We start from the raw sequence: 26,427 nt of genomic DNA on the forward strand, positions 1-26,427 counted from the left end.
GAAGGGCGCCACAAGCAGGAAAGGAAGGCACCAAATGCTTTTGTGATTTCCTGAGATTCACTGCATCTGAACATGGACATTCTGCCTCGCCCTCTTGGCTAGCAGCCCTGGCAAACCTGTCCTCGGTAAATGCTGTCTAATCTCTTTAAGGAAACCACCTATGCATGCCTGGGCCCACCCATCCCTCCCTCGTGTGGCCGCGAGTTCCTTAAATTTATTGTGCGCTGCTGGGTGAAGAACTTTGTTTTGTCTGTCTGAGTCTACTGCCCATCAGTTTCTTTGGGAGCTGGCAGCTGGTCTTTCTGTGTTGGGGCGATCTGTTCTAACTTCTGGTGAACCATCAAACATTCCTTTAAACAATGAGGGTTATAAATGGCATATCGTAAAGGAGAAGCAACCTGCAGAGCAATCCCCCGGTTCACTCAGACTGTGGTCCAATGGCTCTTAATTTTCCCCACTCCTCTTTAACACGGCGGTGCTAGGCACTATTTATGAGTCATGGAGAGAGGGTTTCTCTTCAGCAGGAAACAGTGCTTGATTTTTTTGTGGGGGGGAGATAGGGACTCAGATCCACAAACCTCACCCCTGACTTCCTTCAGTTTTAGCCAAATCATGTCCCATCCCTTCTAAAATAGCTGGGGTTGGGCTCTGATAACACTAGAAGCAAACGCTTCCCCCCTTTTTAAGGTTCTCTGCGTCCCCTCTTTGCGAGATGGAAAACGCGATCTAGTGCGACGAACACCTCTGAATACGCAAGAAGCAGGCGCGCTCCAGCGGAAGGGCTGTTTGGCCCAGTGAAAGCGATCGCCCTGTAGTTTATTTTGCAGCTCTGGCTACAAAGAGTCCTGACAGTCCTCAGAGCCACTTAGCACCTTTCGGGAGCTGACGGGCGGGGAGATTAGATTGGTGGTCCCCTCTCTCCTCCTTCGCCTGCTCTGTGTGGGCTGCCGGCTTTGACGTGAATGAACGCTCCCAATGAAAAGAGCCAGTGAACTTTTAAACGAGATAATAGGCTGGAATCTTGCTGTGGAAATCCTCGCTCTCTGCAAAGGCGGATTCGCCCCCCACCCCCTGCTCCGGGGTTAGGGGTGCAAATCGAGATGCAGGAATGACCGAGCCGAGGAATGGGCCAGGGGGCTCGATGACAGACAAGGGCGAGGGATTAGGGGGCCCCGGTCCACCCGGAACATTTCCGAGGACGGGGCGGCCCCGACGGGGCGGTCGGGACAGGGAACACTTCGCTCTTGCTTTGTCTTTGCCCTCGAGGCTCAAAATGGCAGTCGAAATGAGTTTGGGGTCCCCCTCCTTTGAGGGCGCGGGCTCTTTCTTCTCTCCCCGCCCAAATGGCGCTGAAGACTGAAAACTGGCTTCCCCCAATAACATTTATCTGTGCAGGTGCGCATTTTTAAGAGACAACTCAATTTGAAAATGAAATAAAGTGAAAATGCGATACTGGCTGGAGATGAGAAACGAGATCAAGGGGGGAGCAGAGTCACACACACGGGGAGAGAGAGAGCGCTTTGATGTAGGCAATAAATAAATCCAGCCGAGGAGGGCTTTTTTTCCTGAATAGAGTGGAAATTCTTGGAAAGATGAGGAAAGCTCAGAAGATCGAGGACGTCCATGGACTTACAGTAGCAATATATATAAGCTCGCGGGCCTCAAAGAATTATTTGCCAGGCAACGACTGCATATAACTTGGAGAGCTTACGCAGCTATTGTAAGTGAGACTAGCGCGTTATAAACCTAGAGAGGGGTCCGATCCATTGAGTGCCTTGGGCTGCCATAAAGGAATAAGTCTCCTTGAACAAGTGAGACTTGCTTCCGAGTATACCTGTTTAGGACTGTGCTGTTGCCCTAAGTTCATGGGTCTAATAGGATACTTGAATCTAAGACAATCCTGTTTTGATAAACAGAGTGGCGCGCGTGGTGGAGGACAAATCAGCTTCTTTTGAAATCTCTGCTCACATAGGGTGACTCAGAATTAAACCCCACTAAGTTCCGTGGGACTTACTCCTGAGTAAGTGTGCAGAGGATTGCAGCCGTGAGGGATCTGAGGCAGTCGCGCCTCCTTTTTTTGCCCGATCCTCACTTTGAGTAAAGCGATGAGGTAGGATTCCAGGCTCCCGGAGTGCAGGAAAAGTCAATAGGCTCCTTGTTGAATCCCATTGTTTGCAATCTCAGTACGGTATTAACACCGTTGTAGGAGCTGGGGTCGAAAGTGCTGTTATTTGGACTTCTATGAATGCAGGAACGTTGCAGGCTCAGGAGCTAAGAAGAGCAGGTGAAAAGAGTTCTGTGTCACTGCAAAGCTTTCATACCCTTAAGGGTAACCGAGACTGGGGAAAGAAAGAAACAACAACAACACCCGAATGCGGGCAAGCTTTGTAGGACTATACACGTACCTAAGGATCAACACAATACAGAACTTGGACACGACTCTCCTGGGGTGTACACCGGAGCGACTCCGGAGCGACTCCCCGTTGACGCCAACGGAGCGATTTCGGATTAGCTCCGACGGAGCTGAAAAGATTCGACGTGATCTCATTGGTATATAGACGTTTAATCCCCGAATCTCGGTAGACGGCATGCTGTGGTCTTTAACCGAGCAAAACGCCCCTTGCGCTCCAGTCCCATTCAATTCCAGTTCCGCTCCATTAAGGGTCTGCCGAATTTGGCCTAAAATGACCGCGGCAATTTTATTTCCTGGATTTACCAAGCCGTTTCTAATGAACTGATAAGTCGGGATCGTTAAGCATTTGCTCCTTTTGGACAGGGCTTGTGCCAGGCCGAGAGAGCTGGATAAGGGCTGCGGCATTATAGAAATCATGGAACAGCAGCAGTTTAGATGCACAGTTGAGCAATTTGTAGCTAAGCCTTCTCTCTCGCCCGCGCGCTTTTTTGGCTCAGCCTCTGTTGGCACAGAAGCCTATGGAAGCTTTGCAGTTATACAGAATTGCTTTTGCCTGACCTTAGTGTGTAGCTCAGCAGCCTGCGCGTTCCCACATAAAGGAAATGTTGCAAATAAATAAAGAGATCTCTCTTTCCATCTACCTACCTTCAGTGCACCCGATTCTAACTATGCCCCGCTGAGTTCAATTAGACTTACTCACGAGAAAGTGAGTTTTTTGTTGTTTTGTTTTCTTTAGGATTGCAATCTGGGGTGAATGGATGGATGGTTTTTGTCACGGGCTGAAAAACGTGGATGTTGAATTGCTGTTGAACCTGAATTGTATCCGGCTAAAAGGATATTCTGACGGCCTTTTGGAAATCAACCATGGGCTTCTCTTCCTTCAGGCGAAGCCTTTGAAAAGAGGCTGGGTGGGAAGGATCTAATGAATTATTCGTTCGCATTAGCGAGTAATTGTTATCTTTATTAAATCAATGGCTTCGAGATACCCTCTCTGCTAAGATACTGTATCTTTAACTGTTTTGTTTTCTCCAAGGCTATTAATCGGTTAAACCTTGACAGCCAACCTACTGCATTAAAAATAACAGTGTTTCCCCTTGTTTCTTTCAGGTGATTCCAAATATAGGACACCCACCACAGGGTATTTAATGCCTTTGTCCAACCAAAGGATCCGATCTGCAAGTGTGACCCCATTCATTTGCATGGCTCGGCTGTGCGAGAATCCAATTGCGCAAATAAAATGGACAAAGAAAGCCCGCCAACTTCAAATCGTTCCTACACCTATTTTGCAGTCTCCCTGTTAAGACAAGGAGAGATTTCGGGATTTTCTCGTTGAACAGCTAAATTCCCAGACCACCTCCTTACACCCCTAGATTTGGGTATTCATACGTTCAAGAGGAACGAGCAAACGCACTACAGCGTCAACCATCTCTGCTAATAAATAAAGTCATTTCTTTTCTGCAAAAGTGCTCTTGAGGTTTCTACGGCTTTGGGGGGAATACAAGCGAATCGGAGGTGTGTGTGTTGAGGGGGGCGGGGGGAGAGTAAGTGTAGTAGATGTGATGTTGGAAGCTTGTCTAGTTTTTGGTTGTTGTTTTGTCCTTGATGTTCTTCTTCTTTTGCCCTGTGCCGTGGACCATCCAAAGTGGGGAAGAGTCCCTCCCAGCAGAGAAAGGGAGAGGAACTCCCCCCATACCACACCCCCTCCAATGGGATAAAGACAATCCCATAACCAAAGAGGAACTCAGCTAACAGAATTGTCCTGGGACGCACCATCACCATAAATGGTCCCCAGTCGGAGAAAGAGACTCCCCCAAGTGTTTCTGTTCAGTAAGGGAGGGAAAGAGGGGAAAAGAAAAATTCCGCCACAATATGCATATCTTAAATTTGGGTCTGGGCATCTAAACACACACACAAACCGCTCAACAGATGAGAGGCGAGCAAAGCGGCCAGGAACCTACTCCAGCTCTCGAAAACTGCCAAACGAGACATAAAGCCGCATTGTAAAAATCATCTGGAAAACAGGTTTTCCTATTGAAGTCGCTCTGTGTTAATTACTGTGATCTGGAAGCCTCTGAATCTAAACGCCTGGAAGCCGACTTGCCTCTCTCCCTCTCCCCTTCCCTCTCTCTCTCTCTCCCCCCCCCCCCGTAAATGGAGAGCGAGCGAGCGCTGAATCGGTGCCAGAGTTGCTGTGCTGGGAGGGGGGGGGGTCACGTCCGGATTCTTTGCCATACATGCCTAGACATTAATACGTGCTCATGGAGGGCTGGTTGAGGACGACGTGTTATTTCCTTATAAAGAAACGCCAGGTCTCGCTTTCCATTCGCCTTACGAAATTATTCACATTATTTATGCTACATTGAGCGATCTAATTTCTTCGTGATAGTCAGCTAATTGCTCTGGCAGGTAATTAGAAGAGGTTTTTGCAACGCAAAAGGGCTCCCTTTTTTGTTGTGTTTTTTTGCAGTGCCCCTCGGATTATTAAATTGCTCTGTAAATTATACCATATTTGTAAAGGGAGGGGATTTGAAATCGGAGAGGGGGGGTCGGCATGGTGGTGGTGGTGGCGGCGGCAGTATGTGCAGGGGGTGGGATGATCCTTTGAATAAGTTTTTCCTGATGCCATCCGAGCTCTCTCTCTCTCTCTCTCTCTCTCTCTCTCTCTCTCTCTCTCTCTCTCTCTCTCTCTCTCTCTCTCTCTCAAATGGAGGGGGTTCTGTGCGTTTGTTTTTTTGGTTTGGCTTTTCCTGGCCTGGAATTATTCTAAAGCACGCGATCTGAAGCCCATTTTGTTCGTGCTCAGTGGTCCAGAATAACTTGCCCATAATGGGCCAGGTTTGAAGCGAGCTTCCTAAGCGATGGCAATCTCCACTAAGCATGTGGGAAAAGAATGGCTCAAATGGGGACATCTGTTCAGCGCTGCTCATCTCCCTCTTAAAGCCAGGTCAGGCTAAGAGAATAACCTGATGGCCACTCTTCTCTCTCTCTCCCAACCGCAAACGCACACTCCTCGCCAAATTGCTTCAGCTGGGCGAGGGGGCAACCTGGAGCCCCAGAGGCAAACGAGGTTGCCGTTATATTACGAGGAAGACGGTAAAACAATAAGCTCGACCTTGGGACTCTCGGGATGAGAAGCTTGCAAAGACCCGAGGATCCTGGCTGGCGTTATGCGGGAGCGTCTCTATTTCAGACTCCTGGCACTTGATCACCGGGATTTATGGGCAGGTTGTCACTTCTCAGGATAGAGGAGTCTGTTCTCTCCCCCACCCTCTCCTTCCCCATCCCCGGAAATGTTCCATGTTCCTGCTTTTATGTAATCTTATAGAGCGTGACTCCCACTGCTGGCCGTGGCGGCCTGTCTTTTAATGCATTCTCTCCCCCCCCCCGTGCGTAACCAGACCACATTCGCGCTAGGGGCGAGGAAGAGGTCGCACTGCAGTGGCCAGGTCACGCCGCAGGTACATCCCCACGCACACTCACCCACCCAGCCCGTGTTTTTTATAGGGAGCTGCCCCCCCCATGGTGAAAGTGTTCCTTCTTTTTCCAACACATGGGTGTTTCCAAACAACAGCGGCACCCCCGCCGCCGCAGCCACCTACCACCCCATCCCTCCCAGATTATTTGCAATTAAGCGCAATTCTCAAGTCACATTTATCTTCGGGGGAAAGCGCGATTGCAAACTGTCAACGGGTCTCGCCAAGGCAATGCGGGATAATCCGTCTGCAGGAGATGCCGGGTAATCTGGAGAGCGGACCTCCTCCTTGTCTCTTCTCCAGCACGAGAGAGAAAGACAGCAAAAGAAAATCAATAACGCGCAGGAGACGGATTTAGTAGGTTTTAACTGTGCCGTAAAAAAGCGAGATATAAGAGGGTGAAAGTGTGGGGGGGGGTGTATCTGAGGAAGGAAGCTGCATAAACAGATCCCTTCTGGGGCGGGGAGGGGGCTTTTGGGGACGCTTCTGGTTTGGTCAGGAAGGAGGCAGCCGCTTGCCTCCCCTTCTCCCCTCCGCTCAGCGTGCATAAGGTGCATAAGCCCCAAGGACACACACGTGTGTACACAGCAGCGTGGACCTCCCTCCCTCGTGTTTCACGTGAATTCTCTTCTACAATCAGGTCGGCACCATTTCAGAGCGTGGGGTATGACAAAGTGTGAGGGTCCCTGGGCAGTCACACTATCTCCCTAAGAAAAGTAAACCAATCCTTGCGCTTGTTTCAAAGGCGCAAAAGTGCCTACTTTTTTCTTCTTCTTTTAAAGAAGTGTAATCAGTATTTTTAAAGGCCATCACCTCCTCTGTTAGTGACCCTCTTGTCCCCCGCCCCGCCCACCAACATTCCTCCCTTGTGTTCGTCCAAGAGGTCGAACAACAGCCAACCCAGCTGAAATTAAACTGGGCAAAGAAGACGTGATCCGTGGCACCCGAGATATTGAAAAGAAAAGCCTTAGGAAGGGTGAGAAAATATACAGCATTTTTGGACAGGGAGAAGACCGCTGCTGTATGCGCAGGAAATGAACGCACTTCTTTTTAAAATCAATATGGTGTGGGTTTGTGTTATTGGGGGGGGTGTTCAGCATTGCACCCCCTATACCCACGAGTTGGGCTGCATTTAGACCACGATATGATGTGCAATTAGGCAAAAGCGCTTTAGCTTATTGGGCACTACTGAACAAAGTCCGCAGAAAATGGAAAGTTGGAGATGACAATTAAGCAAGAGCTTTTCCATCTAGCCAAAGCTAAGCATATTTTGTCGTTGCTGCGGGTCCCATCGATTCAATGGGAGAAATTGTAAGCAAGTGAGCCAGGTGAAATCGATGTGCTTGCTTTTCGAGATCCCCCCCCCCAAGTGATGAATGGCAAAAGCAATAACACGACCAGTCACCAGTTTTGGTGTCCACACACACACACCTTGCTCCGTTGCCTTATCGCGACAAAGTGATAGTTTTACTGGCTCGTTACTCAATCCCCAGTTGTTTTTTTTAAAAAAAATGCCTTCTTCCAGGTTACAACAACAACAAACACCCAGTATGGTGGTTGTGTGTGGGAGAGAGAGAGAGAAGGCTGAATCAGCAACTTTAAATAATCAAAAATATCCATATTTTCTCATCAGATGGACAAATTTGGACCATAAACCCCGGAGACTCTAATATATGTTTCCCGCTCGTTCACCCTAGGTACTTAACACCAACAGGAACTGCCGCTGAGGTGAGTGTGTGTAAGGGTGGGGGAAGAGCATTTCACTCAATGGGACTCCCAACAGCAGGTCTTCTTCACCAACAGCCGTGCAACGATCGGCTTGGCAAACCTCAGTGCCTTCTGTCTAAGGAGCTGGCACACTTTTGACATCTTCTCCCCGCCCCTCCCAGCCTTCTTACTTAAAAGTTTTCTGTTTCCCATTTCCGTTCGCGCATTAAAAGACTAAGGGTGAACTCCACAAACCAGCTTGAAAGCACGGGTTCCTTGGCTTTACGGCTTTACAGTGCGTGTGCTAAGCTTAGCGGGCCTTGCTCCCAGGTAAACATGCTGCGGGGATTGTAGTCACACCCACTGCCGAAAGATCCTGGCGCCTCTGAGCTATTTACGTGGCACTTGGAAAAAACACACGTAGGTTTTTGCGGATGGGCCGCTGACAAGAATCGATTCGGCCAAGTGACCATGTTTCACCCACTTTACATTTGATCAAATCGAAACACACACGCACAACATCACCCCCACCTCCGCCTCCTCTTCTTCGCTCCACCCGGGAACGCTGCCTACAGGCCCTCGTCGAATCTCTTGCTTTATTTATCTCCTGATCATCAGGGCCCCGCTAGGAAGAAAGGTTTTGTTTTGGGGAGGGTTTTGGCTAAACCGCCCCCACCCTCGATCCAGTTCCGTCTCAAGCGGTGGGATTCCTAATGGCTCTCTGAGCCGCGCTAGGAGGCTCAGGGCGAGGGCAGACTTGTGTAAGTTGTTCCCAGGATGTAAATTAGGTCCCCAAAGCTGTTGTCCAAATCGAAGAAACAGAGAAATTAATCTGGGAGACTATCCATCATAGACTGTAATAAAGGGAGCGACACGGATGAGACAGATGATATGATTAAGGAGCTGTGGTCGTTTTAATTAACTTTTTGCTGTCCTGTAATGATCAAACTGGTCAACAGACCCGGTCAATAAGCATGTTAATATCAAACAAATAAAACCAGGGATGATTAAAAACCTCCTGGTTTATTAAATTTGAAATTCAAATGAAATTTATGCTGCAGATGCATACAGAATGCTAATAGGTCGTCACTTTAACCCAGAGTGGTGGATGCTACAGGTTTGCAAGAAAAAAACGCACCGCATCTCTTTAAACCCTGCGCATCACGGGGTGGGTGGGTGGCGAGTTTTTATTAATTTCTGTGGGTGCACGCGGGGGAAGGGCGGAAGGAATAGCCTCCCCAGTTGCCGGTCCTTCTTGATATCTGAACGCTTCCTTCATATAAGAACTGCAACAGCCTAAGGTGTGAGCTGGCCGGTATAAAAACCTCAGGCTCCGGGAGCTAGCAAGCGATTTACATACAAGGGGGAAGGCCAGATATTAACCGGGTAAGGGTCAAAAATGGATAAAAATCGGGGGGGCCCTCCAAGTTCAGGAGCGCTTGCATTCTCTTTTTGGGGGATGTCAAAAAGAACCAGGATGCGGTGGAGTTTTGCTTTGCCCCCCCCCAAATTCTAGCTCCCGACCGTATGTTTGGAATAGTTCCACCAACACCCTTTGCAAAACCTTGCCAACCTGCGCATATGCCGCCTCATAGTTTTTCAACCGTAAATCAGAAAGTAAATAAAAAAGTAAAATAAGAAAAGACATCTACCTAAGCAACATGTTTAAAGCCATCTGGAAATAAATAACCATTTCCGTCAGAATAAATATCCCCAAGACATAAAGAAAATCAGAGAAGGAAGAAAAGGAGTTTTTCACTGGTCGTCTTCCCCTAACGAGTTTCTGTTCTGTAATTAATTTTGTTGTCGTTTCCAAAGCTGTGGAGAGGCAACGCAAAACCGTCGTTTTACGCCAAGCGCTTCTAACCCTCTGCTGTTCGAGGGAAAGGTATTGCCTGCTTGTTCAGGAGGGGGTGGAATCTGCCAATATGTCTTAATAGTTACACTTCTGGCGCACAGTGGATAAAGGCAACAGATAAAGCTAATCGCCATTCATTCATACGTGAGGGGCTCTCCCGTAAAACGCGTTTTCTTTCACATGCACTTGCCCCCCCCTTTGTGGTGAGGGGGGGGGGTCAAGGATAGGATTGATTCAGTTTAAATCCGAAATTTAAACAAGTGTGCATTAGGTCTTTAAAATGAATATCATTACAGGAGGAGACCAAAGCAATGAAGTTAATTCTTTTTTATTTGTTAAACGGAGTTCCCTCCTTCCCCCACCCCTTCCTCCTCCTGGGCTGGCCTGTCACGCCTTCTCAACAGGCTAAAATCATTCAGAGCAGCTCGCGGAGAGAAACACGACATTTATGGTAACCATCAGCCTTCAGAGAGAAAGAAAGCAGTTCATTAATTTACTTCACTCCTTACTTCGAAGTATGATAATGCGCGTTACCCCTTAATCAATAGATATGATGTACAGTCAATAAGCATAGGGCGTTAGAAAGGGGTGTCCATCACCCCCACCCAGCCTTTTGGGAGGAAAAAAGAGAATTTGCCACATTAGTCTTACACCAATGTTAGGGATCTCGGCTACAAAGTAGATCTAAGGACGCGGGGACGCCCAAGGCAAACACATCCTCAAGTCAAAACAACCCGGTTCTCTTTACTAATATTGGCATTAACCTCTCCTACCTTGAAATCAATATTGGGACAGGGCGAAACGCCAATGCACGTTTTAACTAGGCTGGTGCTTTCCCTTCTGCCTAAATTAATAATGGGTGTACCGAAGGCAAAACAACAACCCTGCGCTAAACACGATTGCGCGCAACACCTGAGGCGCTTCGCCAACCGCTCCAGCAGCAGACCAGAGGGTTTCCCCGCCCCACCCCAAATTTGCAACAAAAGAGAGAAGAGGAGAACACTCGCGCCCAAAGCAAATAAAGAAAAATATATAAAAAAGAAGGCGCAAGAGTATGGGGTTGAAATCTAGCTAATCCGCCCTTTGGAGAGGAGAATGAAGGGCAATCCTATCGCAGGCTTCTCTACCACATTTGCAGCTCTTTGCAGTTTTACACAACACTATTCCTTTACATAACCAGAAGGTGCTGGGCGGCGGTGGGTGGATGGAAAGGAATGTTCCTCCCTCCATCCAAAGCGGGTTTTCCCGAACCACCCAAATTACTTATCCGGAGAATGGCAAGGGAGCTGGCTGCTGGTGGAAGTCTAAAGCAATCCACTTTAAATTAAAGCCACAACTCCTAGAGCGCGCGTGCTGTCAGATTTATGTATATCTTCCTAAAGTGGGGGGGGGGGAGAGAAACCCCTGGGGAGGGGGTTTAATATGCTCTCCCCCAAGCAATGAACTGAGCGACGCTTAAAGAAGAGGGAGCCTGGTGCGTGGAGAGTTGCACTTTGGAAGGAAAACCTGAAGCGGGAATAGGGCGAGGAGAGGCGCGCTTTGGAGAGGCGCGCCTGTGCATTCGCCGCCCTCCCTGGTGCTTGCTTGCATCCTTTCCGCCGGCAGGCTTCTCTCTCTCTGCGGCTGCCTGCGCGCCTTTCTTCCCGGAAAGGAGCTCCTTGCCTTGTTGCAGCGGCGGCGGAAGGCGCTTGGCGGGGCCGATGATGACCTCACGCGGCCACGTCTCGGAGCGGCTGTCGCCGGCGCCGATTGGCTGGCACGGGCTCAGCGGCACTTCAAAGCCGGCGAGGGAGCTACAATTGTGGTGGAATGGGCGGAACTGATCATTGTATTGCACACCTCTTAAAAAAAACCACTGCCTCTGATTTATCAATATAAAAAAGATCCTCTGAGAGGAGGGCACTTTGTGGGATGGCAACTTCACTTCTAGGGGTGAGTCTGAGGATTTTCTCCCCCCCCCTTTGCTATTTTAATTGGGTCCTTTTTATTGGCGATTGGAGAAGGGTTAAAGTAGCCCCTCTCTTGACCCGGGGCTATCAGTCTCTCCTATTGAGGCTTTTATTTTTCCCCCTTTCTCTCTCTAAGTCCAAGTGAGTTCGAGAGAAAAGAAAGCGGAAAAAGGGGAGGGGGAGGAAGAAAGAGGGCAGTCACTTTTTTTTGTTTTTTGTTTTGTCAGCGTGCAGGCAAAGGTTTTAAGGGCATTAGTAGGAACCACGTCCAGCGCTTGGGCTGAGCTATTCCTGTATCCCCGGAGAACTGGCCTCTCTCCCTCTCCCTCCCTTTATTATCTGCTCCAAGGGAAAAAGCAGCTGCCTCGCTCGGTCTCCTCTTTCCCTGAGAGGTTTTTTTTTCTCCTTTTAAAAAAATTGCGACAGCCTGTTGTTGTTGTTTCCCCCCCTCCTTTAACATTTCACTGAGCCCGTCATTTCCTGCAGGTATGTGAAACCTTTTCCTCTCAATCTAATTCCTAGGTGGGGTGAACAGGAAAGGTGGCGGCGGGTGGTTTTTGGGTTGTTGGTTTTTTTTGGAGTTTGGGGGGAGGAAACTGTCGTGGGAAAAAGAACCCCCTTTAAAAAGTTTGCGGACAGTAGGGTGGGGGAAAAGAACTGAATCTGGATCATTTTGGCTAAATGCAGCGATCCTGGAGTAGACTCTTTGGAAACCGAGCGACTCTGGATTGGGGCTCCGGGGTTGGCCAAGCATCTCCCCGTCGCCAGTAAGAGCCCGCGATGTCTCTGGACGGGGCTTTAGCCCCTGTTCCTGCTCCTCGGCTAGCCTCTGGGATGCGTTTTCAGCTTCATGCCCAGAAGCCGTCGGCTTTCTTTCAAAGCAAGCCTCTTCGGGGTTTTTTGAGCGGGGAGACGGGAGCTTAAATGTCCTCTGGGGAGCCGCGAGGCGTCCGGCAGCAGCCCCTCGAGCGCAGCTGGCTCCTGACCGCCCCCGTCTCCCCATCGGCGGGCAAGCCGAGCAGCCCGGGAGACTGTCCTGGCCGTGAGGTCTCTTTCCCGGGCGATTCTGACACGCGCTTCCCTGCGGGCCTCTCTCCCTTCTCGCTGCAGGAAGAACCGCGCCTGGGCTCCACTCCGCTGGCCATGCTCGCCGCCACCTGCAACAAGATCGGCAGCCCCAGCCCGTCGCCGTCGGCGCTGTCGGACAGCGCGTCTCCCTTCGCCAAAGGCTTCCACCCGTGGAAACGCTCGTCGTCGTCGTCGGGCAGCTGCAACGTCGTGGGCTCCAGCCTAGCTGGCGTCGGCGTGTCCGCCTCGGCCCGCAACGGCTCTTCAGCTCACGCCGCAGCTGCGGCCGCAGCAGCGGCGGCGGCGGCCGCGCTCGTCTCGGACTCGTTCAGCTGCGGCGGATCGCCGGGATCCAGCGCCTTCTCGCTCACGTCCAGCGGCGCCGCGGCAGCCGGGTCGCCCTTCGCCAACGACTACTCCGTCTTCCAGGCGCCCGGGCCGTCGGGGGGCGGCGGCGGCGGAGGGGGCGGCAGCGGCGGCGGCGGAGGGGCGCAGGACGCGCACCAGCCGGTCTTCATCTCCAAGGTGCACACGTCGGTGGACGGCCTGCAGGGCATTTACCCCCGCGTGGGCATGGCGCACCCGTACGAGTCGTGGTTCAAGCCTTCGCACCCCGGCGACGCGGGGGCCTCCAGCTGGTGGGACGTGGGCGCCGGCTGGCTCGACGTGCAGAACCCCAACGGGGTCCACCCGGCCGCCGCGGGCCTCCCCGCCGGCTCCCTGCACTCTCCTCTGGGCGCCTACAACTCGGATTACTCGGGCCTGGCGGGCCACTCGGCCTTCAGCAGCGGCGCGGCCTCGACGCACCTCCTGAGCCCCGCCGGGCAGCACCTAATGGACGGATTTAAGCCCGTGCTGCCGGGCTCGTACCCGGAGCCGTCGCCGTCGCCTCTGACGGCGGGAGCGGGAGGCTCCATGCTGGGCGCGGGCCCCTCCGCGCCGCTAGGCGGCTCCCCGCGCTCTTCGGCGCGCCGCTACTCGGGTCGCGCCACTTGCGACTGCCCCAACTGCCAGGAGGCCGAGCGCCTAGGTCCCGCCGGCGCCAGCCTGAGGAGGAAAGGCTTGCACAGCTGCCACATCCCCGGCTGCGGCAAGGTGTACGGCAAGACGTCGCACCTCAAGGCTCACCTGCGCTGGCACACGGGCGAGAGGCCGTTCGTGTGCAACTGGCTCTTCTGCGGCAAGCGCTTCACGCGCTCGGACGAGCTGCAGCGCCACCTGCGCACGCACACGGGCGAGAAGCGCTTCGCCTGCCCGGTCTGCAACAAGCGCTTCATGCGCAGCGACCACCTCAGCAAGCACGTCAAGACCCACAGCGGAGGCGGCGTGGGAGGAGGCGGCGGCGGAGGCGGCGGCTCGGGAGGCGGAAAGAAAGGCAGCGACACCGACAGCGAGCACAGCGCCCCCGGCAGCCCGCCGTGCCACTCCCCGGAGCTGCTGCAGGCCTCCGAGCCCGGCCACCGGAACGGCCTGGAATGAAAGCGGCAGCCCCCGAGGCAAGGCCCGGAGGGGACTCCTTTTCGTGTGTGTGGTTTTCCTTCTTTCTCCTCCCGCCTTTTTGTTTTCCCGCCCAGCCGCCTGAGGGGAAACCTCGCGCCTGTCTCAGCGACTCTGGTGAGGGGGTAAAAACAAAACAAAACACGGGGGAAATCTCTCTGGACATGTAAGTAGCGCCGCGCATTGATCCCCCGCACGGACCCCTCACTGGGCTGCCTTGCCCCGCAAGCCCCGGCTCCCGGCCGCCCGCGCAGCTACGCCGCCTGAGCCGCGCGCGGGCGAGAAGAGGAGGAGGAACTTTCTCGCGGGATCTTTGAGGGTCCCCCAAGCAGCTGCTCCAGAGGCAGCCCCCCCTCCCCATTGACTTCCACGCTCCACGGGGAAGAGGTTTCTGTTTTTGTGCGGGGGGAGTCTCCAACCTGCGGTACGGAGGGAGGGCGTGGGATCCCGATCTGGACAAACTACAGAGCCAACAACTTATTGATTGAGAATTAGAGTCTCTTATCAGGAAACAAAACAAAAAGCAGCCAAGATCTCCCGCTGAAAGCACTTTGAATTAACACACACACACACACACACACACACACACACACACACACACACACTCACTATGGGAAGCTTTTTTAATTTAAAAAAAACCTTATTATTTCGGACCACTCCTAAACTTCTCTTCAACTTTGCATTGAACTGCGGTCGTCAGCTCGCTAGAATGCTGCCCGTTGAAGCTGGTGGGATTACTCTGGAGTAAAAGGGTGAAGCCTGAAGCATTTGTGTTTGTGGATCTGTGAGTGTGCATGTAGGTGTGATCACTAACCAGCCCCATTCGCAAATCACTTACGCCAGAGTATTCCGAATTGGAATGAAGTGGGTACAGTACTTATTTTACAGCAATTCCAAGTTAACTGCTTCGGAGGCTAGTTCAAGGCTAGTCTGTGATCCTTTACCTGAGGTTTGGGGGTGGGGCGTTACATTCAATGGGAGTCAATTAAACTTTCTTCCAAGTAAAGGAGTGTTTTGAGTGATATCCCCTTTGAAGCCCGTGAGATTTACAGCCAAAGGAAAAATCCTGAATTTCAGCAGATTTCGCTGGCATCCAATCTTAAAACAATAGCTCTGAAATAAGTGACTTCTTGGTGTCCTTAGGGTTTCAACTTTACAACTCAATCCCATATATGTTTGCACAGAAGTAAGTAAAACTGAATTAAGTTGCCTTAAGCTACAATCCTATGCATGCTTATGGGAGTAATATCCATTGAGCAGAGTGGATCTTACTTCTGAAGAAAACATGCATAGGGTTGGGCTGCACTCATTTCGTTCAATTGGACTGTATCAGTGTAAACCCCACTAATTTAAGTGAATTATGGATTGGGCTATAAATCTAAGTTCTCTGCCTTAATTGATCACAGCCTAAATCATGTTTAGTCTTTTTTTCTTTTAAAAAAAATGCTTCTTGGAGAAAGTGTAATTACTCTGGCAAATCCAACACTTTTGAACACAAACATTTACATTTGTTCTTGGAAACCTTGAGTATAATCCAGACAAATTTTATGTCCAGTTGGTCTCAGTGGCTAAACTCTTGATTAATTCTATCCCATTGAAATCAAATGACTTTAAATTGTTTAATTGTGGCTGGATTGTGCCCATAATTCAAAATGTGTTTGACTTCAGATCTTTTCTGATGATTTTTCTCTTAAAAGATAGAGAGATATAACCTAATTTTCAGTAACTTTATTTTCTTAAAAGTTTCTCCCATGTTTAAAAAATTGTACCAGCGTGACAGCCCTCTGATTTCAAAGTTTCAGCATCTATATTCATGCAGTACTCTAGATGCACCTAGGAATAAAATTATTATTTGTAGCATTATTTTTCTGATTTAAATAATTTAAAAAGTACCCTTGCTTTTCAGCGAGCCTGTAGTTTGAATGCCAAAAAAAGAGGGGGGGGTCATAGGGACAAATATTTGTAAAATAATTCTAAACCTAATGGTTTGTACAACGGATTCGTTGTAAAATAGCTAACAAATATAACTCCACCAATGTATCGGTGTGAGATGCAGTTGTCCAGGAGACGATTTTGTATAGTATTTTTCTTGTATATTACTTCCAGTAAATATTTGAAAATATATTAAAGTACACTTGAGCTTCCCCCCTTCTTCCCCCCTCCTCTTTTTGGTCACAAGAAAATATTAAAACATTATTGTTGCAGTCCTAATTAACTGCATTTTTAACTTGTCCCTTGAAGTGTGCAGCAAATTGCACTTCAGGATATAGTTTTTGCTTGAATATTAATTTAGATAGGCGTAAGACTGTAATTAAGCAAACAATATTTGATAAATGTTGAATGACATTTAATTTAATGGAGCATGTACTTATTTGCATTTGCTGGCAGTTCAGGTATAGTTTAAGTGAGAGTTCTCCTATATTTCAAAACAGTGGGCGCACCCAGACCCATGTATTAAATAAACTGTCCAAGTGAAACTGACTAATGATGGCCTATGTGTATTTCCTGAAAATAATAATGGTGAATGTTACTAAAACACTCCTGATGCTACTTTGAAGTTTGCAAACCCTGCAAACAAATAGTCTCATTGTAATGTTGAAATAAGTTTGGATATTTCACATTGAAATGGAAAAAAAGCCTTTCGCTGGAACACTTTAAATTTGCATTTTAAATGCATGAAATGTAATTGATTTTTATCTGTAAGATTTTAAATGGAATTAATAAACACCAGATAAAATAATTGTTGTTAGGTTAGTTAATTTCTTTCTAAAGATAAAAAGGTGGCATCTTCAAATTCATCTTGGAATTCCCTCTTCTGGCTGATATCCCCCTTGAAAGCATATATACTCTCTAACCTCGTTGGTTAACATTTCCATGGAGACCTCATTGAAAGTAGACACCAGGGAAAGTCCTATTGACAGCAACTGAGTTTACTTCTAAGTAGGACTGTTTAGTCAGGGGTGTCGGAAATCTTGCGGATGTTGTGTTAAGGAGGGGAAAATATAACAATTGCTGTGAATAATAATTGCTGATGAATGAGCACTTTGGTATTCAAATTATACTTTAAGAATGTACTCGTTTGTGAAATACATTCAGATTGTATTAACCTCTATTGCTCATCACCAGATTTGATTGAGGGGGGGGCACGATTTGGAAAATATTGTGAAGGCATTCAAGTGGCTAGCTCTGTGTGTATACTATGTGTATACACATACAGACACGTCTTGTGTTTCCTTTTAGTGGAAAACGAAAGCAACGGTAGAGTGACGAGTGTCTTTCTGTCTGTCTTTTTTTAAAATGCAAAGTTCTGCAATTTGTGCAAAGGAAGTGATACTATATCGTTAAATACTGTTACAGTACTCTGACCATGGGCTTTGCTGACTGGCATCTGGATCCGAGTCCAGCAGAACCCACTTCCCGTGTAAAGAAGCTTAGGATCGGAGCGTTGGGAAGGAAATTCTTCCCGGGGCTGCAAGTGAACAATTAACTGCTCTGACAATGGGAGGCTTCCTTTTCCCAAAGAGCCCTTGTGCTTGATCAGCATGAAGCTTTAAGTCCAGAAGGAGCACTCACTAACTGTTGATCTAGCTCACTTGGCTATTTATTGTCTAAGGCTGTCATGAGAGCGGTCCTAGCACCCCGATCTTCACCACTCTAAGAAAAAGAGACAAGTATCCCCTTGGAACGAACAACCCGATCCTAAGGACATTTATTCAAAAGTCAGACCATTAATTCCAGTGCCACTTCCAACAAGTGTGTGCCGATTTAGTTCTAAATGAATGTGTTTAGGATTTGGCGTAGGGCTAGTTTCCTGAGCAATAAAGCATAGCTGCCAAGTTATCCCTTTTTTAAGGGATTTTCCCTTATGCTGAATAGGCTTCCTCGCGAGAAAAGGGAAAACTTGGCAGCTATGGCAATAAAGAGAGCAATAGAAAAACGAGGTGAGAAGCCCCACGAGGTTACATTTGGAGGAACCATGGTGCTTGTTGCGTGAGTCCATGGACGTAGCCAGCATTTTTTTTTGGGGGGGGATAACCTTAGTTACCTAAGTATTTTTTTATTTATTCTGGGGGGCAGCTCCCCGCGGCTACGCCCATACGTGAGTCTGTTTTGTTTGCCTCCGCTACTGCCACCCGGAAATCCTGAGCGCGTTATTTTTCTGGCAATGGATCTTGCTGGGTGTTGCCTCCCTTCCAAACTGGATAGGCGAAAACAGAAAGTTTGGGATTGAGGCTGCAGGAAATAGGCAATGGCAAAACTATATGGGGCTGTGGGGCCGAGAGCTGCAAAACTATCGCGCACCCTCCTCTGCCAATCCTTGGGGAAGAGGATTGCTATTCTTAATCTTGTTCTCATTCAGGTTTCCACATCAAAATTTGGAAGCAATGTTTGGTGGCCTGCAGAGCAAGGGTTTTGATTTGTGTCCCCCCCCCCCAAAAAAATCCTCCAAAACCTTTCCCTTCTATCTAACAGAGGAGCCTGTTGTCATGCTTGTCTCTCCATTGGGTCACAGTTTTCCTTCTAAAAGGATAAAGTTACGAAAACCACAAACGGTAGCGCGGTAAGGTTTGCAGTTGGAGCAGGTGGCAGCCACCTTTTCTCCTCGCTTCTTAAGATGCGCCAGTGTTTTCAGTCGGGGCTGTTCAGGATCTCTGCGGTCATTTCTAGCTCCCGAGTAAGCAAGCAGTAAGAGGCTGGACTTAACTGTCAGGGGCCCTGTACCTTTACCTTTTAAGAGGCACTGGAGTAAACGCTCTCTCTCTCTCTCTCTCTCTCTCTCTCTCTCTCTCTCTCTCTCTCTCTCTCTCTCTCTCTCTCTCTCTCTCTCTCTCTCTCTCTCTCTCTCTCTCTCTCCCTCTCCGTGTGTGTGTGTGTTTGCGTGTGTGCCTCAGTCGAAACTAGGAAGGTTATGTTTGCTCCAAAGTAGGAAGCATCCAGGTTGGTGTGGTGGTGTCTCTTTCTCAGCCTCACACCCAGCCACCCCAACCCGCCCCTCTCCTAACGCAGAGGCCAGCTCGACCCCGAGGTCAATCGGGTCTCCATCAACCCGTCCCCCAAGTGCCTTCAAATGATTACGGTACTTCTCGTTTGCTCTTTGACCCACTGAAAGGTTCCCTGCTCTCCAAAGTTGCTGCTGCTGAAGTAGGTGCGCGCGCGGGAGAGAGGATCTCTCCTGTCAGGGCTCCGTTTGGGATATTTTTGTGGAAGACTGAGGAACAGAACCGCGTTTCCTCGGGGTGAGCGGGTGAGGGGACCATTGCAGAGGGAAAAACGCGCAGTGGGCACCAGCGGGCTGTCAGTTACAGCCTGTGCGGTTTTGCGTGGAGATACCGCCTTTGCAAAGCGACTTTGTAACTTCAACCCTCCTAACTACCGGTACTAGACCCCACCAGGCCAGGCCCAGTTAGGGAAGCAGACTATTTGGCCCCACAGACTTCAGTGGGGCTGAGCTGCACTCTTCATAAGCCTTCTAACCTAACCTGATCCTGAACACCAGACGTGTGTTACGGCGCAAGATAGCATGTTAGGATTTCAGCCTTGGAAGCAGGTCTCTCTGGCCTTCATTCCGAGTAAATGAGGATAGAATGAGGGTGTGAATCACTTTAAAGCCGAGCACAACTCTTGAAATGTGGAAGGGCGAATAACATTATTGCTGCGTGAATAGACTTGCCCGCTTTTCTGGTCCCTTTAACTCGGAATACAAAAAGAGGGAGGTACGCCTGGCTAAATATGGATCTCCCCCCTTCCTCCCCATCTCTCCCCCATTCCAGGCAGTAAAGGATCGACCACCTCTTTCATTTCATACTCTCCAATCGCTCCCAAAGTTGAGTCACTTAAACCCTCCAGCCTCTTGGCTAGAGGGTAGAATAGCTGAGGGACTAGGTAGCGGGGTAGTGGGGACGCTACCAATCGCCCACTGGCTTGTTCCAATTGCTTTTCTTGGAAAGGGAAAGGAGACGCGCCGGGAGCTTTCGAGATTCCCAGGTTGCGTAAAAGACCCACCTCCGGGGACAAAACCTCTTCTAGAGGCAGCCGGCGCCCTGGGTTTCCAAAACAACACTGCAGCCATCCTCAGCCGCTTCCCTTCCCCTTTCCAAAGGAAAAGGCTCGCTGGTCCCTCTGCCCCGGGCCGGTGGGGCACAGGACTCCTTGCGGATTAGGGGCTTTGAAATTCTTAACCGCGTTTTAGAGCTGGTGTAGCGCTGTGTAATAGCGGGAAGGGTCGGAGAAGGACCAGGATACAAATCTCTGCTTAGTCATTCATCGTGGGCGTCTCTCTCTCTTTCTCTTAGTCTCATCTACCTACAGCGCAGGGGTGTTGTTGCGGGAATAAGAAGAGATCCTTGGGGGAAATAGTGGATACAGTTGTAATAATCTTACACCAGGCAGCAGGTTTAGTTGGTCCTTTTGGTGTTATTTGGAGAAGGATAAGCTTCGGGACTAAGGCTGCCATCCTAAACTGGAAGCTGCCTTGAGGACACGCATCGGGCTTGCGCCGTGTGAATTTGTCTGGCGATCTTGGCTCTGTCTTTGCTTCATCCTAATAGAAAGGAGCGCTGCCCTTGACTTCTGGATGGGTTGCTCCCCTACGTAGTTTGCTTGAATTCTTGTGGATTTGCTTCCCGGTTGCTTGTGCTTGCCCTTGCGCTCTCCTCTTCCTATCCTGGGTTTATGTCCTCCGATGCGCAAGTTCCAGCCCCGGGGGCATTTCCAGGGGAGATCCTCTCATGCCGCCGGCCGAGTTAAATGGGATTTGCTCCGCAGTCAAGTTGCACTATGAGGATTGCCTCCTTCCATTTAAAAGGAAGCGGGTCATATACTAGACAGATCTAGTCCACAAAAGCTTATGCCACAATCGAGCGTTTCCGGTGCAATCCTATACAGTATATGTATATGCATAGGGTCCAATGAAATTTACCGCCAGGCAAACGTGCATAGGATTGCGCTGTTAGCCAACAGCCCTAACCATGTCTACTCAGAAGTAAGTCCTATTGATCCGACGCGGCTTACTCCCTGGTAAACAGGGTTAGGGTTGCAGCCTTGTTCTTTCAAAGAGCCTTAAATCCGTCCTTTGGTTTAACGCTGTTCAGTTGCTCCCCAGCTTCGTTTAAATTTGTGATACAGTAGAAACAGGGAAGGTCGCGGCCACGTTTTCAGTTTGGAGGTGACATGGGAAACCCAAGTAGCACCAATGGTTGTGTATCGCGGCCAGAAGCCTGCGATAGCCCTCCATGAATTTGTCCAAGCCTCTTTTAAAGCCATCTGAGTTGGTGGAAAGAAATAGTGCTGCTTCTCTTGGTGCCCGAATTACTTTTAAAACTAGACTCTGCTTTGGTTGCAAACGGGTCCGAGACCCTCAACAGACTCAACCAGAAGTTAAGTCCGCATTAAACTCAGCGAGGCTTGAGACATCTGAGCACAAACATTTTGGGGAGCAAAATACATTCCCAATTAGAAACCAAACAGTGCCCTTCTCGACCTTGTTTGTTGCTTTGTTTTAAAATCTACACATCGCTCAATTATCCAAACATCTAAGAGGTTTACAGTGCTGATCCGGATGGAGGGTCTCGCAGGGGTCTTCCTGGCAGCCCCCTAAAGGTGTAATGCCTCCTGTTCGGTCAACTTTGACTTCAATTGTTATCTTCCTTCCTCTCAAAGGAATGACATGGGGTCGCCTAGCTGCTACCCCCGCTGCCCTGGCGCGGCTGATGGCTCGGGAGGCCCTGATCGTGGGGGCATGGGCATAGCCAGGGGGGAACGGGGGGACGACAGTTGCCTCCCTAAATCAAGTAAATAAATAAAGCATACTTAACTAAAAGTAGAAATTGTAGAAAGATTTTGACAGATTTTCCCCCCTTGAGCATTTGGGGTCAAGAGAAAGTAATTTAAAACAACTGCTGTTGAGACACTTCACCCCGAATCTGCTAGACAGCCAAACAGAGGATGGTGACAGATGGGTGTCCTGTCCTGTCCCCCCCAATAAATCTTGGCTACACCCAAGACAGTGGGATGCTTATAGCAGCACCCTCTTCGGATGTCGATGCCCAGAGTCAACTCCACTGACTCGGGGCTCCTTTGAGGGCATGCATCTGTTTTCGACGGCTGTCCCTTTGAGGGAGGCCAAGGAAGCGTTTATTTTTGGCTGAATCCTTAAGAGGCCATCATGGCTAGACAACTGCACCAACGTGGGCTACCGATCCACTCAAGAGAATTCTTGCAAACGCAGCTAAATACTTTCTTTTGCTGGGCGGGAGACCTCCGATGGGTCATCATTATGAGAACTCCAGGCCGAATCTATAAGGGTGTCTGTCCCTTGTTGTTGTGGGAGCTGCAATTTGCAAAATCCTCTTGCCTGTGACTGCGCAAAGGAGAAAGGCAGGCAGGCAGGCAGACAGACAGACAAGCAATCACCTCCGGCTCCGCTGTGCGGGCCGATGCATTGCAAGGAACGAGACCGAGGGGGCTGTTGTGCTGGCCGATCTGCAGCAGTGCTAGCATCTTTCATTCTCCTCGTCTTTCTGAACTGCCAAATTGCGTCCACGGCCAGACCATAGCTGCCAAGTTTTCCCTTTTCTCGCGAGGAAGCCTATTCAGCATAAGGGAAAATCCCTTAAAAAAAGGGATAACTTGGCAGCTATGGGCCAGACAGAGCAACAGATCGCCCCAAATCCAACGCACAGCCTCTCTTTCCTTTGCGCGGGGAAACAGCGCCACCTCGCGAAGGAAGTGAAGCAACTGTGGGCGACGGCAGTAGCAGCCTGTTAAGAGATCAACAAATTTATTTTGGCAAAAGCTTTCGAGGGCTAGTCTGGTTCATCAGATGCGTGAAGTGTTATACTAGATTGCCAGGCCAGGTGTATGGAGCGGTCGCGGCGGTGTGTGAGAGAGTGTGTGTGTGAGAGAGAGTGTGTGTGTAAGCAGGGAGATTCTGAATGGAGGAAATGCAATGCAAAATGTACATACTATAACAATAATTGCATTAAAGCTTAAATGTATTTTCCCCTAAAATGACGAGATTCGGCCTTCTGAATTAATTAATTGCATTAATTTGTCCATTGTTAAAAAATATTTTTTTTTCTAAAAAGCCCAGTCCCCTCTTGTAGGTGTATAGACAGATTTCCATTTTTGTTCTATTGCTAACCAGGCCGTAGTTAGTTAGTTAATTAATTAATTAATTAATTAATTAATGATTTGTTATGTTTTATACCTTCATCATTAATATAACCCTAAAGCATTGCTGGACCATAGTATCCTTCAATCTTCTTTTGCAGTTTATAGCTAGCATTCCACCCCACCCCACTCCACAGTTTGAACTTGCAAATTGTTTTATTGTTCCTGAACTGCAACCTGACATATATCTGTGAAACCAGCCCCCAATCCAATGAGTTAGCTTCTTGAAACAAGCATTCAAATAAGGTTAGTGGTCTTGTAATTTGGGGGCATAACAAATCATTCTTTCTGCATGGAACTTTGCAAATATTCTAGCCATGGCTGAGGGGGTCTTTGGTGATGATGGTTGTAGCCTGTCATAAGGTATCAAATTCTGATTAGGTTATATGTTTAGAAAGCATTTAAGATCCATTAGAATCCAGGGTGAAAATTGGTTGAAAGAAAAATTGTGCTGAAATTTGTGCAGTACAAACTAGGCTAATGGTGATTGCTGTACCTAGAAAGAGATGCTATACTTTGGCATGCCGTACCTTAAGCATAGTAGCTACCACCAGGTGTTTATTAGGAGCAACAGGTATGTGTTGCAGTCCATAAAACAACCATATAATAAGTGGTGTGTGTATTGATCAGTTTGAGTCCATTTTATCATTTGCACCCACCAGGAGGAAACAACATTGTAAAGAAGATTTGAGATTGCTGTTCCCCTAATAATTTTGTTTTTCTATACAGTATAATGTTTGAGCTTGTACCCAATGCCTTTCCCCCGCTCTAGATAAAATTTAGAACAGTGGATCTCAAACTCTCTGAAAATCAATATGAATATTGTAATGTGATGGAGGGGTCGCAGGCCACCTGAGTGAAACATATCATGGTTAAGGAAGCCCTACTTTGGGAAATCATTTGGCCTTTTCTCCAGTGGTTTTTCTGGAATATATATGGGGACTGTTTTAAATAAATATAGGAAATAATGATACAACCCTCATATTAAGTCATGCTATCCACCCAAACTGGGAATTGTGCCAAATCATTCAGTGCATTTTTCAAGGGTGTTGCAAAGGTGGTTTGATACAACTGTGACAATTGAGTAATTATATTTACTCCAAACTATTTCACTGAGGTGATGCATTTAAAGGGAAATACATACCCCACAATTCCAATAGAGAGAGATAACATCATGAGAACCTCCGATTTGTCAGTTTATTTTTGAATACTGAGATGGAGCCAAAGGAACCAAACACTGGAAGAATTGTCAAAAGAAGGAGGTCATCTGCGTATAATCGTATTTTATGCCACTCTTGCCTAGTTAGTGGGAAGCCGGCTGGCATAGCACCATTTATTGCCGCACAATATTGTGCTGTAGAATGCAAGACATTTACCATTCTACATAAATTAGATTCAAAGTTAATACTTTTAAACAGTTGTTTCAAAAAGGGCCATTCCAAACTGTCAAAGGCCTTGTCAGCGGCAAGAAACTGGAGAAACAGCAGGATTCTTGTAATCTATGGAAAACTTAGGAAGAGCCTTTTTTGAAAAAACTGAAATGTCACCTTATCAGAATCAATTTTAATTTAGGTTCCAGAAAAATATTAACGTTTATCTGCTAGGATAGATGTAAAAACAAACATTGGTTATTAAAGGATATAGGTCAGAATACTTGTGGCAGAGAGAATTCCTTGCATTGCTTTTGAATAGCAGCATTAAAATTATTTCAAAAGAAAATCTGGTGTTTGCCCAATTGAAGGCACACCACTTAAGACATCCAGCACAGGAGGAGCTAGAAACTTGCCACTAAAATGTTTACAGAACTCAGCAGGAAGGCAGTCTGTTCCAGGAATATTTCCATTTTTCACTTTTTAGATCTCTGGACTTGCTGTGTTGTTCTGGCACCTGTTTACGCACTGCCTCTATTTTGGGCATTCCACATCTCTGCAGCACAGCAGAGGCATCTACCTCTTTTGGGAAATTTGATTGATAGAAAGTCTTGTATATTTTGCAAAAGCAGTTGCTATGTCATTTGTATTCTTAATTGTGGGCCCGTGATGATGCTGTTTCTTTGGTTTTTTTTATATGTATCTTTTTTCTGTATTCAGAATAGGATTGTTTTGTGTAAAATATAGGTGGTTCCCCCCCCCCCACATTTTCTTTGTTTCCAGGGTTTCTACTGATTTTCTAGTAATTGGTAGCATTTTCTACACCTGTTCCACTTTAGAAATTGCAATGCAAGGACTTGCCATTGTGCCTCTCTTTCTTTTCACATCTGAGGCAAGGACAATCAAGTGACCTCTGATAAGTTTTGAAGGGATCACATATAACTGTTGCTGATGGATGTGACATGTTCTCTTTAAAAGAGTATCCTGCCTTCCATCAGTGTTTTCCTCAACTCTCTGCTAAACAGCCTCCATCTGTTGATTTGCCTCAATGGCTGCTCAGCTGCAAGCTTGCACCTCACCAGAGCATCCACGGATCATGTGCAGATGCCAGCATCCACCTTGTGGACTATGCATCAAGCTCTATGTGGTTAGGATAAAATCACACGAAGAGTGAGATTTATCTATCCTCAAATAAATGTGCATGGTCTTCAATCATGAGTTTAAGCTCCGCCATACCTCTGGTCTTAGATTATAAATAATTTGTTTAGTGTATGAATGTGGATGTTCCATCTGAGTGGCTTTCAGTGAAATTCTACACATGTCTACTCAGAAGTAAGTCCTATTAAGTTTCATGGGGCTTAATCCCATGTAATAGGATTGCAGTTTAACCCTTTAACATTGGCCTGTCGTTCCCAATTGTGTAAAGACTTGTTTTGAAGCTTTAGCCTACTTTTAACTAGGGGCGTAGAGAGATCACCGTCAGCTCGTAATATAATTATGATTTAATTGTGGGTGGGCACCACCAGGTCATGATAAAATTTCGCTTTAACTAAGATGTACCTCCTGTTGTCATCATTAGCCTCCACGGCACATGCAAGTATTGTATTATTACCAAATGCTATGGCTATACCTCTGGTTTTAGAGATATTCTGGTGAAGCATACTGAGCTGCAAAGCAAGAGGCGTTAAAGAACATCCCACCATAACAATCCTGGCTGCTGCTCCAATACCTGTGTAGTTCTCTATAGTTTTATCAATGGTTAAATCTTTTGGCACTAAAAAAACCCCAGTAGCCTCGTTTTTTCCCACATTTGCAGAACAATCCTATGCATACCTATTCAAAAGTAAATCCCAATGAGTTCAATGAAGCTTACTCCCAGGTAAGTGTTTATAGGATGGCAGCATAATTGAAGCACAAGGAT

The 26,427-nt window shown here is 48.1% G+C and overlaps 1 protein-coding gene across 2 annotated transcripts; it reads left to right on the forward strand.

Moving 5' to 3' along the window:
- The first annotated feature begins 11,362 nt into the window (after positions 1-11,362).
- Positions 11,363-16,692, forward strand: SP8 (Sp8 transcription factor). 2 transcript variants are annotated; one of them, XM_035129706.3, is made up of 2 exons: positions 11,363-11,383; positions 12,511-16,692. In XM_035129706.3, exons 1-2 carry the CDS (start codon positions 11,363-11,365, stop codon positions 13,945-13,947), a joined length of 1,458 nt encoding a protein of 485 aa, XP_034985597.1. In that variant the 3' UTR covers positions 13,948-16,692. The 2 variants fall into 2 exon arrangements, with proteins under 2 accessions (XP_034985597.1, XP_088509601.1); XM_088653475.1 differs by lacking the exon at positions 11,363-11,383 and having other exon boundaries at positions 12,325-16,692.
- Positions 16,693-26,427: the final 9,735 nt, after the last annotated feature.

Source organism: Zootoca vivipara, chromosome 11 (assembly GCF_965207765.1).
Source record: "Zootoca vivipara chromosome 11, rZooViv2.hap1.1, whole genome shotgun sequence".
In the NCBI taxonomy this organism is placed as follows: domain Eukaryota; kingdom Metazoa; phylum Chordata; class Lepidosauria; order Squamata; family Lacertidae; genus Zootoca; species Zootoca vivipara.

Bases quoted from the DNA above. Each gene is read 5' to 3' on its own strand.
- SP8 (XM_088653475.1), top strand. From the start codon at position 12,325: ATGTCCTCTGGGGAGCCGCGAGGCGTCCGGCAGCAGCCCCTCGAGCGC.